The sequence below is a fragment of the Triturus cristatus genome, chromosome 9 (assembly GCF_964204655.1).
Source record: "Triturus cristatus chromosome 9, aTriCri1.1, whole genome shotgun sequence".
NCBI classification, from domain to species: domain Eukaryota; kingdom Metazoa; phylum Chordata; class Amphibia; order Caudata; family Salamandridae; genus Triturus; species Triturus cristatus.
In genome coordinates, this window is record NC_140592.1 from 86,028,646 (window position 1) to 86,046,813 (window position 18,168).

The 18,168-nt window shown below is 43.6% G+C and overlaps 1 protein-coding gene across 1 annotated transcript in view; it reads right to left on the reverse strand.

The window, feature by feature from the left end:
- THUMPD3 (THUMP domain 3 tRNA guanosine methyltransferase) overlaps window positions 1-18,168 on the reverse strand; it is a 97,979-nt gene that overhangs the window by 34,568 nt on the left and 45,243 nt on the right. The window contains exons 5-8 of the mRNA XM_085624481.1: window positions 12,257-12,387; window positions 7,963-8,032; window positions 5,497-5,612; window positions 3,833-3,943 (exon numbers count right to left, since the gene is read on the reverse strand). Of these exons, the coding sequence (XP_085480607.1) occupies window positions 3,833-3,943; window positions 5,497-5,612; window positions 7,963-8,032; window positions 12,257-12,387 (428 nt within the window). The remainder of the gene's footprint in view (window positions 1-3,832; window positions 3,944-5,496; window positions 5,613-7,962; window positions 8,033-12,256; window positions 12,388-18,168) is intronic.

The window sequence follows — 18,168 nt, forward strand, 5'->3', positions numbered from 1 at the left end:
CCCACAGACAGATTTGAAAAGAGATCTCTTTTCTTTGTCAGTTGGTAACAGGAAAGGCTCCCTCTAGCTAGGAAAGTGGTGATGTTCCCCAAAACAAATCCATGAAAACTTGAATTACCCTGAAAGCTGAAGTTAGGGCTCACTGAAGTTCAGGAAAGAAGCAAGAAATATCATAATGAAGTCAGGATGATAGTTACACACAAGGCAGAGCACAGCCCGTCTCGGGTGCTCCCTCACACCTGACATGCGACAGGAAACTGGTCTATGGTGGTGCAAGGAAATGGCTCTTTTTGCTTGGACTGACATAGCTGGTTTTCCGTCTCGGAGTCCTGCTAACCAGACCACTGTGTCAATGCTCTGACCCGTAAAAGTGTATGTTTAAGCGGCTTATAACCAACTGGATTAAGTTAACTTACTTACATGTACCTAGTATATGGAGCCTGGGTTACCCCTGGCCTGTAAGTTAAAGTGTCCCTCAGGGACTGCAGCACTTATTGTGCCACCCTGAGTGTGACAACGTAAAACTTGTCTGCCACTGCAGACTGGTAAAGCAGTTGTAAACTGCTAACTCGACTTTGCCATTTAAAACAATGACTTAGCCCAAACCTCCCCTTTTAATATATATGTCACCCCTACAGCAGGTCTATCGAGTCCTAAGGCAGGGTGCTGTATATTAAAAAGAAGGACATGTGTTTTTTGTGTCTTAATGGTAGGAACACCAAACTGTTGATGGTACTGTGGAAAGGCTAGTAGCCCTATATGCAATGGCAGAGTTACACGCTGATAACTCAGATGTGCTAACTTCAGAATGGAACAACTAACGTTTGTACTTAAAGGTATGAAAATAATTGTCACATTAAACCCGACTTGATGCCCAAGTCGAATTCAATGTAACGTTTAAGCAAATGCAACTTTTAGAAAGTTGGCACTCTGGTGCCAAAGCTTTCCAGTGGCCATTTGCAAATGCTGCCCACAAGACAGCCTTCTGCCCTTCTGGGGAGAAGTGGGACCGACTCTCAGGAAAAAGAACAATAGAGGCCTGCTGTTGGAAGAGGTGGTACCTTTCCCTGACAGGAAGTCACACATGGTGTGTACCCAGTAGGCGAGCTTCAAAGGGGAAGCCGCCTATGAAGGGTAAATGGTGGACACACATGAGAGGGGTTACTCTTTTGTTCTGGTAGATGGTTGGTGTTGGGGATATCAGTTGCCAAACCGTATTTTTCTGTGGGCATGTAGCCCCCAGGCAGCCACACCTCTAGAGTGGGATACCCAGCTCCACAGACTGAGAGAGAGGTTCAGCCATCTTGGGAGTGAGTGCACTTTGGGTTAGTTGAATGCCACACACTGCAGGAAGTTGTCATCAGGCGAGAAAGGGTCTGTAAGCACATTGACCAGCAACCGCCACATTCCCAGAGGGCACATTCTGAGCATAAATATGGCACCCAGACCTCAGATCTCATCTGGAATGGAGAGAATACTTGAGAGAGGACTGAAAAGAAGACTGAAGAAGGACTTCCCTGCTGTTCCCTGGACCTGGCAAGAGAAGCTGCACCGAAGTCTGGACTGCTCCTGCTGATCCTTGGGCTAGGAAAGACGGGATTGTGCCTTTGGTGCAGAAAAATCTCTCGTAAGCCCCAGAAAGAAGAGGTGACCGCCAAGAGCTTCCGGTTGCCGCTTCAGGGCCACAAAACCTAAAGCAGCCTGCCTTGGAAAGTCAGTAGCCAAAAATGCTTGACCGTCACTGATTGCTGACTGGGAGCTGAAGCTCAAAAACGTGCACTCAAATCTGCTGGACCTGGAAAAGTCATGGGAGTGCAGTTTGTTTGCCCAGCATAGACACTAGCCTTCACCAAAGGGAGACGCAGGTTTTGTTGTGACTGGAGACCAATAGTTCAGTGGCAACTGGACTTTTTCTGGACCCACCAGGAGTTTGAGGGACATCGACCCCTGTGGCTAAAGTTGCCCCACCAAGACACCAAGACAATGGACCGAGGTATAGCCCTAGAAAGACCATCGTCAACTGGACAGCATCCTCAGCATTCTGTATGCGGTGCATCAGGACCAATCCATTGGTGTTTAATGCGGTTCGCCCATAGAGCCTGGACTTAAGGCAGCTGTTCTACAAACCCTTACTGGCCCCCTTGACCTGCTCCCTGCCGAGTTGGCCATCCAAAGTGGGCTAGAGTACCCAAACACAACTTTACAAAAAGTTTCCATTAAACACTGTAGTTACCAATGCTTGTTGACTTTTTTGAGTGAAAAGCAGTGATGTATCTTTTATTTAAAAATCCATATCTCCTGAACCCTCCGGTGGATGTTCAAAGAGTCGCAAAACTATGGTCTATTTTTATAAAATGTTGTAGGATTTCTTTTGTGTTGTGTGACTTTCTAACTTCGTTATTTTGGTACTTCAAAATGCTTTACACTTGTTCCTTTGTTTAAACCTTACTGCTCTATGCCACAGCTATCCAGAGATTAGATAAAAGGTTTACGAATGAGACTGACTGGACCCAAGATGGTGCTGTGATTGTAGTACGAGGTGAAGTCTCATGATCACACCATTATAATTATATACCACTTTCCTCACAGGTGGCCTCTAGAGGGAGTAGGAGAGCTCAACACTCTAATCTACTGGCTGAAGTTGGGTTGCTTAAAATGAGCTGGATGTGCTGCTAAACAAACCCTATTGTTGGGCCTATGGCCATTATACCACTGATTACAGGTATTTAAAGTCACTAAGGATTTCAAGTCTGAAGAAGTGGAATCATTCAAACCCGTGAAAATATGAAAGATCCAGTGCTGCAGAAACACACTAGTGCGTGAGCCTAGGAAGCGGAGAGGGTCCCTGGAACAGGGAGCTGCATCTCTTGCCTCCAGCAATAAGTATTGCTGAGAGCACTCGATAACTAGTCTCTCTCAGCAATCTGGAACAGTTCCCATACAGTTCCTGTTCCCTCTTGTACAGTAACAGGATATCGGATCTCTCCGTTAACTCACATGAACTTATGTGGAAAAGACACAACACATACAAAGTAGGTTTCTGTTGGCAGGCCATCATGAACTCCTTGGTGTATAGAATGTGCTTTCTGAAGCTTGTCCTACATGGCTCGCACCGCAAAAGAAGGCAGGTTCTTTGAAGAAAAACAGGCACCTTCCAGAAACAGTAGACAGTGAAAGAATATACACTAGCATGCAAGAAAGGGAAAGCAGAGAAGCTAATCCCTTAGCCCTGCCCAAAAAGTAACAAAACTGGGAGGGGGGGGGGGGTGAAATGGTGACACACAGTAAGGGGTGAAGCTATCACATGTAGAGTGAAGTTCAGTAATGGAGGACTCCAAAACTGTTTAAAGCGACAGCTTTCTTTTTAGAGTAGCTGAACGCTGGCACATGCAATTCACAATAATCTGGGAAGGAGGGGAAGCAGGATGCCAGAATACATGGGGCTGCCACTTTTGTTGACACCTGAATGCCAGCTGAGATGGCTAAGGCGAAAGTCAATATGATCAATTTTGGCCCAGTCCAACTGCACAGGCACACAAATGATGCATCTGGGAAGAAGGTTTGGGGTATTATCCACAAATCTACCTGAACCTTCACTGTCCAAGAACAAAAACACTGTTCTGCTTAAGAGTGCTGAAGTGTTGTAAACACTACTATCAGACGTATTTCATAAACAGGGATGCAAAAATCCATCAATACCAAGCATATATTTTAAATAAATAAAACTCACTATTGCAACATTGGAGTGACAAAACAACATTGACTATAGAACCGCTTTGGATAAGAATTGAAGTGAACACTAGACATTTAAAATTGGTTAAATGGCTCCAACCTCTTGCCGAAGGGCATGTCCGTCACAATGACATCCACAGATCCAGTCCTTAAGGGGAGGTTGAAAATATCCCAGTGTATTACATCAATTGGCAAACCCCACGAAGTCTGACTGCAAAGTGAGTAAAGAAATCAAAAATGAGTCAGACAAGCTGTAGGATATGTTGGAGCCACCAATGTGCAGTAACAAACACTGAAGCTTACATGTTTTGCTACAAGCTGTAGGATATGCTGGGCCACCAATGTGCAGTAACACAAACACTGAAGAGCTTTCTCAACTTCTCATGCTACATGTGTTGCAACAAGCTGTAGGATATGCTGGGCCACCAATGTGCAGTAACACAAACACTGAAGAGCTTTCTCAACTTCTCATGCTACATGTGTTGCAACAAGCTGTAGGATATGCTGGGCCACCAATGTGCAGTAACACAAACACTGAAGAGCTTTCTCAACTTCTCATGCTACATGTGTTGCAACAAGCTGTAGGATATGCTGGGCCACCAATGTGCAGTAACACAAACACTGAAGAGCTTTCTCAACTTCTGATGCTTCATGTTTTACTGTTAACATCCAGAGGTGGTTCGCATTATCGCCCCAGGCAAACCCATATCAGTTTTGCATTCAGACACTTTCATATTCCCTTAATGAGATTGGCACATTTTACAGTATTGTTTATTTCAAAATTATTACCTTCACTTACATACATGTGGGTGCAGAGATCGGAAGTGTCACTAGACCATGGGTCCATGGGATATCTGGAATGTAGCCTTAATGCGGATTACCGCCCTACACAGGTATAAGATTAATGGCTCAATGCTCTAATAATGTTAATGGGCATGGACATTAATGTCGCCTTAGAAGAAATGAATGCCCTCATAGAATGTCCATATTATGTAATGTGCATTAATGTCCTCAGGCAGCAATAAACTCAATGATCATAAGGGAAAGGAGACGATAAAGGCTCCATAGCCCTAGGCAGTACCAAGCAACACAATGTTCAAGAAGCATTAATATTGACTCAAGGCAAATCAATGTTGCTAGCCAGTCATATGATTAATATGCTTGGGCTCTTAATATGCATCAATGATCCTAGGCATGAATCTGCATCAATTACCTCACGCAGTAATGAATATCAATGGCACTCAACAGCACCATTAATGAGCTTCAATGGCCCAGCAATAGTGGCCTTAAGGACCTCAAGCAGTACTGAGCATGTATGTCTCCATGGAGTAATGAGCATCAATGGCCGCAGTGAGTAATGAACATCAATGGTGCCAAACAGGAACAATGTAGAAATGCGGTAGCATTGATGGGCTTCAATGGCCCCAGCACCAGTAAGCCTTAATTGCCCCGAGTAGTAATGAACATGACGTGCTCTAAGCAGTAAGGATCATAAACTGCCCAATACAGTATCCTTCTAGCCTGGGAAAGGCCTGGAAGGGGACATTTTCTGTCACCCTGCCCCACTCCAACTGTGCCTTGTCTAATTTAGGGGTAGGGAACTGCAACCTCCTCTCATTCCTCGCCCAAGGATATGATGATTGTCCCTTACTTGTTTTAAGTTGGAAAGGCTGTGCTCCATTACCCCATGCCAGCAAATAAAGACCCCTTACATAAATGTCTCATTTACCGCAGAACACTCCCAGTGGGTTGCTAGTCTCTTACCTCTCTTTGCTCTGACGTTTTCGCAACAGGGACTCTATGTTATGTGCTGTTCTGTTGACGGCTGAAGGGTTGTTGTCCGCAGCCATATGAAAACAGGCAGGCCATTCAGAGACTCCCTTAAAAATGGAGGCCGTTAATTAGGGTTTCATGGAGGATAAAGGGGCACAGTAAGAGAAGAATGCATGAGATATATATAACAATTGAGGGAATTGGCCTCACAGTCAGTGAACATGAGCTCTAAGCACTGGCCCAGGCTGCAGGGCCAGCAAGCGATGGCGGTTTTTCTTACTCCTGGCTGAGCCCCATGCCCTAGACTTCCAGTTCGCCCATTAAAAACGAGAGGCAGAGGCATGCCCACCAGCTACCACTGCCAACATAATCACCCTAACAATTTACACAGTTAAAATAGAAAGAAGAGATAAAAACCAGAAACATCTGACAGGCCTGAAAGGCAGCAAATGTGTTCCTGAAAATTATAGAGGTTGAACAAGAACGAAATTGTTCATCCATTCTCTTAGCAGTAAACACATAATATAGGCTGATTTAGAGAAGGACAGTTACACCAAACCTGGAAACAAATTGGGCATAACCAAGTGACTAACTGTTCCCTCTCTCACTGCAACGCCACTTGCGGGGACTTAATCAGCGGCATTGAGATTCTGAAACAACCACCAGATATGGTGGCAGATCAGACATGCACCTAGAGTGGTGGATTCACCAGGTGGGGTGCAGGCAGCTTTGTTAAAGATCACCATGGAAATAATGGCAGAGTTTAACAGAAATATGTGTACGGTGGCCCTAACAGGCTGGAGGCTTTCCTCTAACAGGTCAGAGAGACGAGGTATGCCTATTGTGGTGGCAGAAATTCCACCTTAGGGACAGGCGCTTGTGGATTATCTGCTATTGGCCTGTCTTATGGCAGATCTCCCACTTTGGTGAAGGAACCTCTGGTACACTTTTACCACTGCCTTGGTCGGTGTACGACTCCTGCCCCATGTGGGCCGAAAGTCTGCAAAACTCTAATTAAGCCCCTTAGCTGTCTGTAACGCTAGGAAAATGAAAGTTCATGAAGAAACGTTTCTCCATGGATCTAAAGAGCTAAAAAAACAATAACTAATGTCAACGTACCTCAAGCTGAGAGACACCCTTTTCAAAAGCTAAACAAGAACTGGCAAAACCAACAGGCCTGGCTTTAAAAACACTGCGGCAGTGGAAAAACACAAGTCTTTGTTATTTCTGTATACATTACATACATAAAATTAAGCGATGAATGTGTGATGATTCAGAGAACATTTGAGATGATAAAATAGTCCCTCATTAAATGCAAATCATGCACTCTGGAGGAGTCAATAATATGAACTTCGAAAGAAATACTCTTAATATATTTTGAAGAATTTGTAACAATAGTTTGAATGGACAAGAGCGCTGTCAATCCAGATGCAAACAGGGTATAGTCATGGGTCTGTAGATGTAAAGTCTATTATTTTGGCGGATGTCACAGTTTAACGTGTACACTAAAGGCAATCCTTTGCATAGCAAGCACCTGTGGAAACATGCTAGTGATTTCATACTGGAGGACATTCTTGGCATGAGGGGCACCCTTGGCAAAATGTTGGTTGTACATTGCAGGTAATTCTTGTCACAAAGGAGGACAACCAAGACATCTGGAAGGGGGAACCATGACAAAAAGCTGTCCCTGACAATCCAGGGGACAATGTGGACCTAAAGGTCACTTCTGATATATGCATGGCATTATTAGCAAACTTCTTGACATAAGGGGCATCACTGGCATGTGAGTGGCACCACTGATACAATGCGGGCCCTGGCACACTGGAGGTCATTTGTGACAAATGGGGGCATCCAATTCAGATTTTGAGCAAAACAATTGGATCAACTCATTGTGGGTATCTGGTTTCACAGGCTTGGTAAACTACTGAAAGGACTTGAATATTTAATCAGTGCCCTTTCAGAGTATACGGAGTTTTAGTACATTTATGTGAAAATTACACTTTAAAATCCACTGTTTAATCCCATATTTTTCAAAATGTTCTCGCAGAGAGAACCACTCAACCACCCTAGAAGAAGTCTGTCTCAATCGCTTTACCTGTTCGCTACAATTTAGGGCAAGTATTGGCCCTCACCACTACCAAAAATCATGTCAGTACCCTAATATGGGGTGGTATCTTAAACAGACATTTCTCTGTGATGTGAAGTTATATTAATCGTGCTGTTATTATATAACTTTACCAGTGTTCATTTTAGTGCTGTCCCCAGGTTTAAAGTACTGTGACATCACTTCCTGGAGTCATAATATGTCACTTCCTGTGATTCCATGTGTGATGTCACCCCTCCGCCCCCCACCACACACACACCTCTGGCATTTTGGCCACTCGTGGTCCATGTTAACATGTTAGTCTTTGTTGAAATGAAAGACAGGATTTGAGAACTGCTCAAGACAGTACACACCTCAATTGGTATCGCTCCAGTACCACACATTGGATCAATGATGATATCAGCAGGTCCGGGATCGCAAAGCCTACAGAAGAGGGACAAACGCATCAAGATTAGCATTAATAACAAAGCAAACACTCCTAGTAGAGACAGACATATTTACTTACCGGTAAATCTCAATAGGACTTATTATCTACGGGCTTACTGGTAATACTTCTTCAACGCAACATCGCCATCTAATGGCTGACTGCTGTGTAAATGAAATCAGTTATCAACAGGAAGAAAGAAATGTAATCTCAGGCAGTAGGTGGATGGATTCCACCTCTGCCTTAGAAGGTCAGATTGGGTTCTTACAGCACACACAGATAATATAATCACCCATGCATGCTTAGTGCCCGAGCAACAAAGTCACAATAAGCATACAAAACAGTGATGGGTGGAATGCTTGAATTAATCTCAGCCACTGGCAATCACTGAGGCCGCAACCCAATCCATTGATATTTTGCACGCCATACCACCTCAGTTTGTACCCAGCCATATGTAAAGTCTTGATCCTGCTCCAATGGCAACTGTCCTGCCTGAACTGCCAGGCCAGGTCCTCCCTGAACCGAAACACAAGCACCCAGGACCGGTTTCACCCTTGTTATGGGCTCATCAGCTGAGTACAGTTTAGTTCCGATGAGGTCAAGCACCAAATCAATTTGTGCAAGAAAGGAACCAATTTAGTTTTAAAAACTATATATTTAAAATTTGTATATAGCGTACATGGGCACTTCATGTGAAAAAGTAAGCTACATTAGGTAGAAGCTGGGAGTTTTCAATTTTAAAATCAGAAATAAAGCAGTAAACAGTACGTTCTGGAAATAGTAATCTTGGGAGGATCTAGTTGGAAGTCAGTGTAGAAATTTCTGGAAGAGGTTTATGGAGAGATTATTTCTAAGCAAGGACTATAATCATAATTCCAGGGCAGAGCATTTCAAGCTGTGGCTGCAGCGCCGGTGAGGGTTTGCTTCAGTGCAGAAGAGGCTCTGAATTTGGGAACTTTGACCGACAGTCTCCCACCTTTGAAGGTCTCTCGAACCACCAGAGATGGACAGCAGATCCGGCTGATATGGGTGGTTGCTATTGCGTTTAGCCTCATTTGCAAGTTCTCCTTGATGGGGAAGCCAATGGAGGTAGCAAAGTATGGGAGTCAGGTGCTCGAATTATCTAGCCATGGTAACAAGCCTTCAATTACACGTGAGTAACTTATTTTTAATAAGCAATTGATCTTTAATATCTTACCCAACTTTGCATAGAATAAAAAGCAGTGATTATATAGGAAGGCTGGATGAAGACCCACCAATGAAAAACTACTTACTACGGCCTGCGCACTAGATTCACCGGGCTGGCATCAAGGTCAGTTTTATCACATTTCATGTTCTCTCATGTTCCCATGATTCCAGATGAATGAGTTGTGACTGTTCCTGACAAGCTCCTTTCTCTTTTCAGGTAACAGAGCTGCTAGACACTGATGTTGTCCGTGCCGAGCCTTCTTGACAGCAATGGAACGTTTATTTGGGATGTTGGTCTCCATGTTGCTATGTTATCCACATTAAGTAACCCTCGATGCTTTTATCACCTTTGCAGTCCTTCACTTCAAGAGCCTAATATATTCTTGAAAAAAATCTGACTTATTTATGAGCAACCATCATACATAGTAAGCTGCAATATTCAGATGTTCCTGACTGTCTCCCACGTAACGGAGTCTAATGAAACAACCGTGGCTAAGCTTAATGGACGACTGTAGCATAGGAGGACAACTCCGAAGACAAGGGACCTTCAGAGGACTAAGAAATCCCCTTCAAGAAATGGATGTAGGCCATTTACGTTCTGCAAAGCCAAGAGCAATCCCACTTTCAGGCGGTTCTGTAGGAAGGCGGTGATTAATGGGACTGTCATCCTCCTCCTGCTGGAAATTGTACAGCATCCAGATCTGGTCAGAAGATATCTGAAAATACGGCAAAAGGCCTGGTTCTAGTAAGTTTCTTCATGAGTGATATACCCTTTTACTTGCACCAGAGCAAAGATAAAAATGCTAAAGCCGTTGCTATGGAAACCCATGTTTTTGTCTTCAAAAGGCAAGTGCAGTGTCTTAAAACATTTGCCATCGAGAGGTTTGTGTCTGGGGATATCATGATGGAAGGAGGAAGGGTTGGGTCGTTCCGGCTCAAGGCAGAGTATACTCAAGATGACATTCATGGAGGACTTACTAGTCAGAGGTAATTTCTCTCTGCTTGTGCAAGTATTCCCCCAACTGGGATGTTGTTGCACTTCATAATGAAGCACTCAGAGCAGTTGGTGATGGCCAGATGGAAAAAGATGAAGATTGTGCTAGCTGACAACTAACTCCTGACTGACTCGTTCTGCAGGATGAACATGAATATTGCAATGTTTAAAGAGGTAGTTATGGGTTCCTATGTTTGCGATATAAAGTTTGTGCCGGAGATGTCAGTCCAAGAACTTGAGCTGTGGCCCAGCTTTTATGGGGATGCTCTAATAAGCTATTGGCTTTTTACCAAAAAAGGGAGTTGGGCATCATAGGGTAGTGGAATATGTCTAACCTGGATGGCTCTAGGAAACCCGGTGCATCTAGCCAGGCACGGTGCCACAGAACACCAAATCCCACGGATCCTGCACTGAGCCAACTGTATCACGACAATTTCCATGACTAGTCTTGCTAGCTCTACTACACCAATCAGGAACTGAGAATAAGAATCTCTTCGGTGTTTTGGCAGGTATGGAGTAGCCATCTCTCCCATCTACTACAATGTAAGACATTTAGTACCATAAAATATGCAATATTGCGCATTTTAAGAAAGAACCTGCCTGAGGCAAATCCCTTATGGCAAGAGGGGTCAATATACATGAGTGCCCCCTCTAAAGAGATCAAGGGAAAAGTTCTGAGCTTTAGCTTGTCTCATGGGGTTTGATCGAGTCTGTCATCCGTGGGATTCGAGGATGGAAAGGAGATATCGAATGGTGTTAGCTTCAGGTTCCTGGTTGCCTGCCTACTAAATGCTTGAGCTGAACGAGCCTTAGCTCACACAGATTAAATTGTCTCCAATGCAGTCAAATTAAAAGACAAAATTGGTTCACATTCATATTGGCTGTCAGGGCATCGGTGACGAGATTAGATCTGGAGTAAGCTGTATTGGCAGCTTCAGAATTGGAAATGGATAAGTTGAAGAAGTATCCAAAGGTTCCTACATCTTCTTTTTCCTACACTTAGTGAAAAAGGAAAGAAGCATCAGATCCCAGTGTTTATAAGGCAAAGGAAGAAAAGTAGCAGCATCACTGGCGCACACAAGTGATTTTCTGGTGCTCCTACTTTAGAGTAGCAATTTTAGCCTTTGCTACGAGCGGGATAGGTTTGGGCATGACGATCAAGAATTGCTCATGGAGATAGGTTGTCTCAGCATTTCTACTATTTTGACAGATACTTTAGGGTGATGTATAAACAAGCTACTTTTAGCACATTTGGCACTGATGCAGCATGACCCCTAGACAAACCAGTCACGCATCCATTCATCGTCCTAGTAGGTACCGTGCCTTGAGCAGAACGACATTTGGTAAAAAAGCACAAATCCAGTCTCCAAAAAGCACATCAAATTCTATGCTGTTATAATTCTTCGGAGCTACATTCAAAATGTAAGCTACTTAGTGTATTGAGACAAAGTCCGCCTCTATGTTTCAGCTGCAAGGATTTGAAGATCCAGTTGCGTTAACAGGAATTATTGAGATTATTGCTAATTCAAATACTATACAATAATCAAATATGTTTCTAAATGCAGTGGACTCGTGAGAGAAACAAATACTAGTGAGGGGATTCAAACACTGCAATATGTCTGCCCATGTTCAAAACTTAAAAAGGTGCCTGAAAGATAATAAAAAACGTACATTTTTTTCATATCTCGATTAAATTAGTCAATAACATATTTTTGTGAGCAAGTTTACAATAACAAATGCCACCTTGCCTCTGGGCCCTGGCACAATTGCAGAGTTAAACGGTTAGTAGAAGGGATACTGTAAGCGAGAAAACAGATGTAAATAGCCATATATGACATGTCATTAGAACGGTAAGCACTGTTGGAAGAGGCATTTAATCAGAACTCTCACATACAATAAATACCAGAGCTATCTCTCCCAGGACAGCAGCCTTGCACACAAGAGTTTGAAGAATGTGTTTACTAAAATTATGACAAGAAAGACAAGTGCATACATTTTCTGCATCCATCTGCGCACTGTAAAAAAACATACGCTTACTGACCTGAGCATCCCATATGCCAGGGTTGATCGGAGGGTGGTGGGCCCAAAATGAGTGATATTCCTTCTGTGTAGACTTTCCTCTGTCAGTGCAATTCCTACCACCACCTCATTATTGTGAATATTTAAAAGAACCTAATAAAACAATACAACAGCGGACAAAAGGAAATAATGAAAACATACGCAAGCATCAGGTGGCTAGATTACATTCTGAGAATTTCAAGAACATTTCTTTTTAATTTGCTAAAGGGAAAGAGTCCAGGGGTGGAATCAGGAGAATATTAAACTGGGGTGGAATCAGGAGTATATTAAACTGGGTTTTTAGCCTAGATCCATAATACATGAGCTACATTTATAGTAAGATAAACAGTCTATGTTTGGAAGAGAATTTCTCACTTGGCATGAGATGCAGTCGGGTTGCCAGACCAGACAGCTACTAGGCAGTATTCGACTACCGTGCCATACATGGCTCCACAGGCTTACTAAGGAATGCAATGCATGAGTTCACACTGGCAACGATAACACAACAGAACAAAAATGGTACTTACTGCTGTTTCTTAGAATTTCATGTTATTAACTTTTGTAACCCCATAAACAATACCTACTGATGTAACTGCTTGAAGACAGTGGACGTGCACATTTGCACAGATCTACCAAACCTTCACCAACAACTTTTACCCCATAACTGTTTGGTAGGAGAGTTACATCCTGCCCAGAGCTGAATCTAAAATCTTTGAACCTTTGTAAGGGGGAGCAGCTTGCGCATAATGCTGGGGGTTGTGGGGAGCTGCACGCATTCCAGTTTACTGTAATGTTGCTATTTTGCCTTCCTCTAGGATGTTGGTCTCAGAGCTGCATTTGGGCACCATCAGTGTGCACCGCAGAGTCTGGGCCTACATCAGTCAGCTGAAGGAGAAGAGGCCAACACCCATATCATACATTTTCCAGTTCTCTCCGGTATGCCCTGAAAGGGGTTCTCAGGAAGCTGGCTAAACACATACGTTTTTGCATGTGTGGTAAGTCAAGGGTCCATTGGAGGGGGGCGGGAGGGTATACAAAAGTTTAGAAACGGGTGAAGAAGCATAGGGATGCAGTAGCGCCATATAGCGGAGTAAAGGAGCAGAAAACCACCAGGTATAGGCCCAAAGAAGCCCCATACGATTATTTTTGACACCGTCGTCCTGTTATACAGACACTGGACACACCATCATTGTAATGGCGGTGTGGGGAGACAAACTCAGCGCAACACAGAGGGCCTCGGAAGAGTAGCTGCAGGTGTGCATCTCAGCAATGCTGCAGACCGCCTTCCATGTGAGTACAGTTTAGTGTCACTGCTCCTCACTCTTGGCATCCTGGACTGCCCTTTGGCAACTTACCCATCCAACACCACTGGCCCCATAGAAGGCTTGCCAGCTTTGGAAAGCCTTCTGGAGGTTCATCGATAACCATGACATCTTATTTTCCACAGCGATGAGGAGTTTCTGAAAGGTCAAGCACTGACCAAGCTGAATGAATGGATCTGGTGCACTAGTGAGCTAAGAATGGGAGCCCATACCAAAGCATTCTTTGACTCCCGCCCAATGGAACTCGTATATCACATTGAGTCCCCACACAGGTGATGGCCATCTTTCCAGCAGAACTTCCCAAACACTAGACCACTACTAGAGAATGCCCACAGCCCATGAAGATCTCATTTGAAATCTTGTGCGATCGACTGCAGACATTTGTGGGGGCCTACTAGACGACAGACTTCTCGGCAAACTACAGATCAAGGCTTTCTTCATCAACCAATGGAGCTATATCCCGCCCGAGTTTTTTTAAATATTAAATGTATGAGTTGATTTCATCCCATCAAGCTCCCGCTTGATTACTTACCTCTTTGTTCCTACCTGCGCCATGCACACTGCCCAACACCAGTGCCTGCTCATGCAGAACATTAGAGGGTACCAGCCACATAAATTTACTTCTGCTTCCTATGGAGCCCACCGTTGGCATTGGCCACAGTGGGGCAGCTCACTAACCTTATTAACTGATCTTACCCAAATATTATCCCCTGTACGTTAAAGATTGCGCTCTTACCACCGCCTTCTGCACAACAAGCAGTCAGCAATCCCACCCTACATTGCAATAAGGAAGCTGCCTAGCTTCACTCCCCACACCCACAGAAAGCACAGTGAGTGCTAGGGGAACCAACAGACTCCATTTACTAAGCGTAGATCGGGAGAGAGTATCCTTCACGTACTCTACAACCTCAAACTACAAAAATGTCAGAAAAAAGTATGACTCTTGAGATCTAACACAGAAACCATCAGTCTATACAACTCGAGGACAAAATTGCACAAGCTCGACTTCCTCTTCTTCACCACTAATCCAGAAGCCAGGTCCAAACACCTTCAAGTCAGACTGTGCATAAGAAAGCTCTGAGAAATTCAAGGCGCCAAGGGCTTGACACCGACCCTGGAAACTCACTATCAACATGTTCTATAATGACACCATTGTGAGACAAGACAACAACAAGGACTTGTTAGTTTTCCAAGTGATGTTCTACAGCTTCAAAAATGTTAAACAGTGCATTGTTGGATCAACCCTTCCGGCCAAATGAAACCATTCATCAGTTACTCACCACACCTCCCCCAAAATCAGGAAACTTTGCACTGTTGAGCACTACAGTACAACCCCTTGTCCCATTAACACCCCTGCAGCAAACCTTCACCAATTAGCTTCCCAATAGCATCCCTGGCCCGCTGCCACCAATCATTTCTAACTGCTCGTCCCAATCTGACCTTTATAGAACCCCACAAAGCGGAGGCTTTGCTGCCTGGACGATGCAACTCTCCTCGACCTGCCCCATGTCTAGTCCTCACACTTTAACTTGGACTAATGAACATACATTTAGCCCTGAGGGGCATCCTTGGTATCGATAAGCTTGTATCTGAATCTTACCATCAAATAGCTTCCTTCTCTGAAACACGGTTTGGAGACAATACTATCAACTTCCTCATAGATCTCCTTTCTCCACCACAAACTATTACTGAGGTATAGAGAAGGAAGAAGGTGGGGTTGAGCTAGCTGAACCTACCAAAATGTCTTGCTTGGCAATTCCCAACATTACATTACTATCATTTGAATGCATAGATACCAGTTGTACCACTAACCCCAATAATTCCTTCATCGCAGTAGCCATCTACTGTGCCAATGATACACCCCTTCCTTACAGAGTGAATGTATTGAACTCTTCTTCATCTAAGGTCCAAAGCTATTAAAGTGCAGAATATGGGCGACTGTATCCTCTGGGGCGACAAACTTGATGCCAAATCTGCTATAGCCCGCCTCAACAACATGCAAGCCCTCGGCTTCAACCTAGTGATGGGCAGCCCTACAGATACAAATGGGCGCACTATGGACTTCACATTCAAACATGTAAAACTGCTGACTTAACAGTGCAAACCCAGATATTGCTGGATAGGTCCTTTGGTTCTAAGATCTTACACACCTATTACCCACTACCAGTCACAGTGGTTTAGCACCCACTACCAGTCACACTTTCCCTACCCACATAAGAAACATTAGAGTAGAGGTTTTGGGTCAACCTTTATTAGCATCAAAAATAATCACTCCACACCAACCGACTTAGAAACACTACTGAACAATATCCACTTCAAAACAGACTCTGTTCTAGATAGTCTAGCTTCCACCAAATCCAGAAAATCAAAGATGGACCTTGCCCACTAAGAATGTTTCACTGAGGATCTTGCTGAATAGAACTCATCAACCCAAAACAAGAGAAGCAATGGCATTCATCACAGACTGATGAAAAAATCTGTTACAAGAGCCATAAACTGATGAGGACAAAATGTTACATGATAATACCATTATAGAGCTTTCAATGGAGACAAAATGGTCTACTTTGCACAAAACATGCAGGAGGCACAGAATCAGGCGAAGGATATATTCATCCTCTACCAGGACCTTTCCAACCCAAAATGCCTTAAAAGTGATCCTTGAGTTACTTGAGGCCCTGATCTCTAAAGACCACAAGGCCATTGTCTACCCCCCAGAAGGACCCCTACTGCACCTAGCTAACTACAGTCTTCCTTCATACTGATCAAAACTAAAGAGAGTTTGATTTAGGCCATCAAAACAAAAATATATAAACCACATAGTCAACCATGCCTCATAATTCTTTCAACCACTTGCAGACACAACAAACCCAATCAATGCATTCATTCTCTCTGGCATACTTCCTGGTCCTCTTTAACATGGCATTTAGCCACCCCGCTGATGCCCCACTCCCCAAAAAACATATACTGACCAAAAATCCTAGCCTACTACTAATCTTTTTCAATTCTCTCATTTATCAGTAAAATCATCGGAAGAGAGGTGACAAGACAGCTTCAAGACTTAGAGGTGGGGAATTCCTTTTGTCCGATGTACAAGACATTTTGTTTGTGGTCAAGGACAACACGTTTTCACATTTATTTGATTCTCTGGGCAAGTATGCCCAATCTCCGGCAGCACAATCACTTTGACAACTAGGTTACAGTACCACATCATGGATCTGTGAAAGAGGTCTGTATGTCGTTACGCCAAGGTTTGCATCCATATGTATAAACTGTCCAAACCTGTATATGATTCATTAATGCACAGCCTTTTCTGTTAGGGAGAGCCCTGTAATGAAATGGTGACAGCAGATCCAGTATAAACATGTGTACACATGTGCATACTGCTTGTTTAGTCAACCGTTAAAAATACTGAATACCATACAATCCTGCTTGGCTTAGACACTGGGCAAGCATACGTTGGCCTACACCTCAATAAGCCCCTTTGTTTCCAACCAATCAAAGCTAAAGAGTAAACATAGGGTAATTTGATTTATTGACACACCAGTGTCTTTTGTTATCCTAAGGAATCATCCCTTTTGTGCTTTTTCTGTATGCTCCAGGACTTCGCTCCCAAAGCAGTACGAGGTAAACTTCCAAAGTTAAGCCGGCGATACACAACTCCACAACAACCTGGAAAACTGACCAGACATCAAATCCAACATCACCTCCTGCCTGTACCTCATTTCCCACTGGAAGCAGGAGAGCTTACTGTGCAGTGGATGGTGACAAGGCTAATTATCCAGAAACATGAAATCCCTAGTCAGTCTCACTACCATTCGACTTACCCTCAAGTCTTGCAAACCTTTTCACTTCACCGAAAGTAAATAACCTAGGCACTGTCATAGCTGGTGGCCTCTTGTTTGCTTCCCAAATCAACACTGTGGCAAAGTGCTTAAACAAGCAGTTACGTCTTCATCAAGACAATTCTCACTCCATCCCACACAAACCAAAGGCTAACTGACGACGAGCTAAAGACCTTACATATTGTAAAAGAAAGTTAATCGTAAAATGGGACTCCAAGAAGGATTATATGCTTGCAAATTGTTGGCAAGGAAGGTAATCTCCATGCTTCAGTAGAGTAAGAAGTTGGTTGAAAAAAGCCCACTCCTCAAGATAATTTGCTGACTACATTGCCTGTATTGGGCACCATTCGTTTTGATCCAAGGCTCCAGAAGCAATACAAATATATAAAAAACACCAAAGTTAAATCTCAAATTTGTGATGTCAAACATTTTAGGTGCTGCTGGCCTTGTAATTCCCACATTTTGTGTAGGCTTCCCCCACATTTCTAACTGTAGACTTGCTGATAGTTGGTTGGCCAGCACCCACCTATGAATGAACAATGGAAGGTCGACCATACAAAAGGGGCATTTTTTTATTCCGGAATGTTCCATCAGAGGTTTTCACATTCTCCAAACCTTTCCCCTCTATGTTCCTAAAACCTCCTCTTACTTGTACAGTTTTAGTGCATACCTGGTACATATAACTTTTCCATAATTGCATCATTTGGTCTGTTTCTATTTTGTCTTTATGT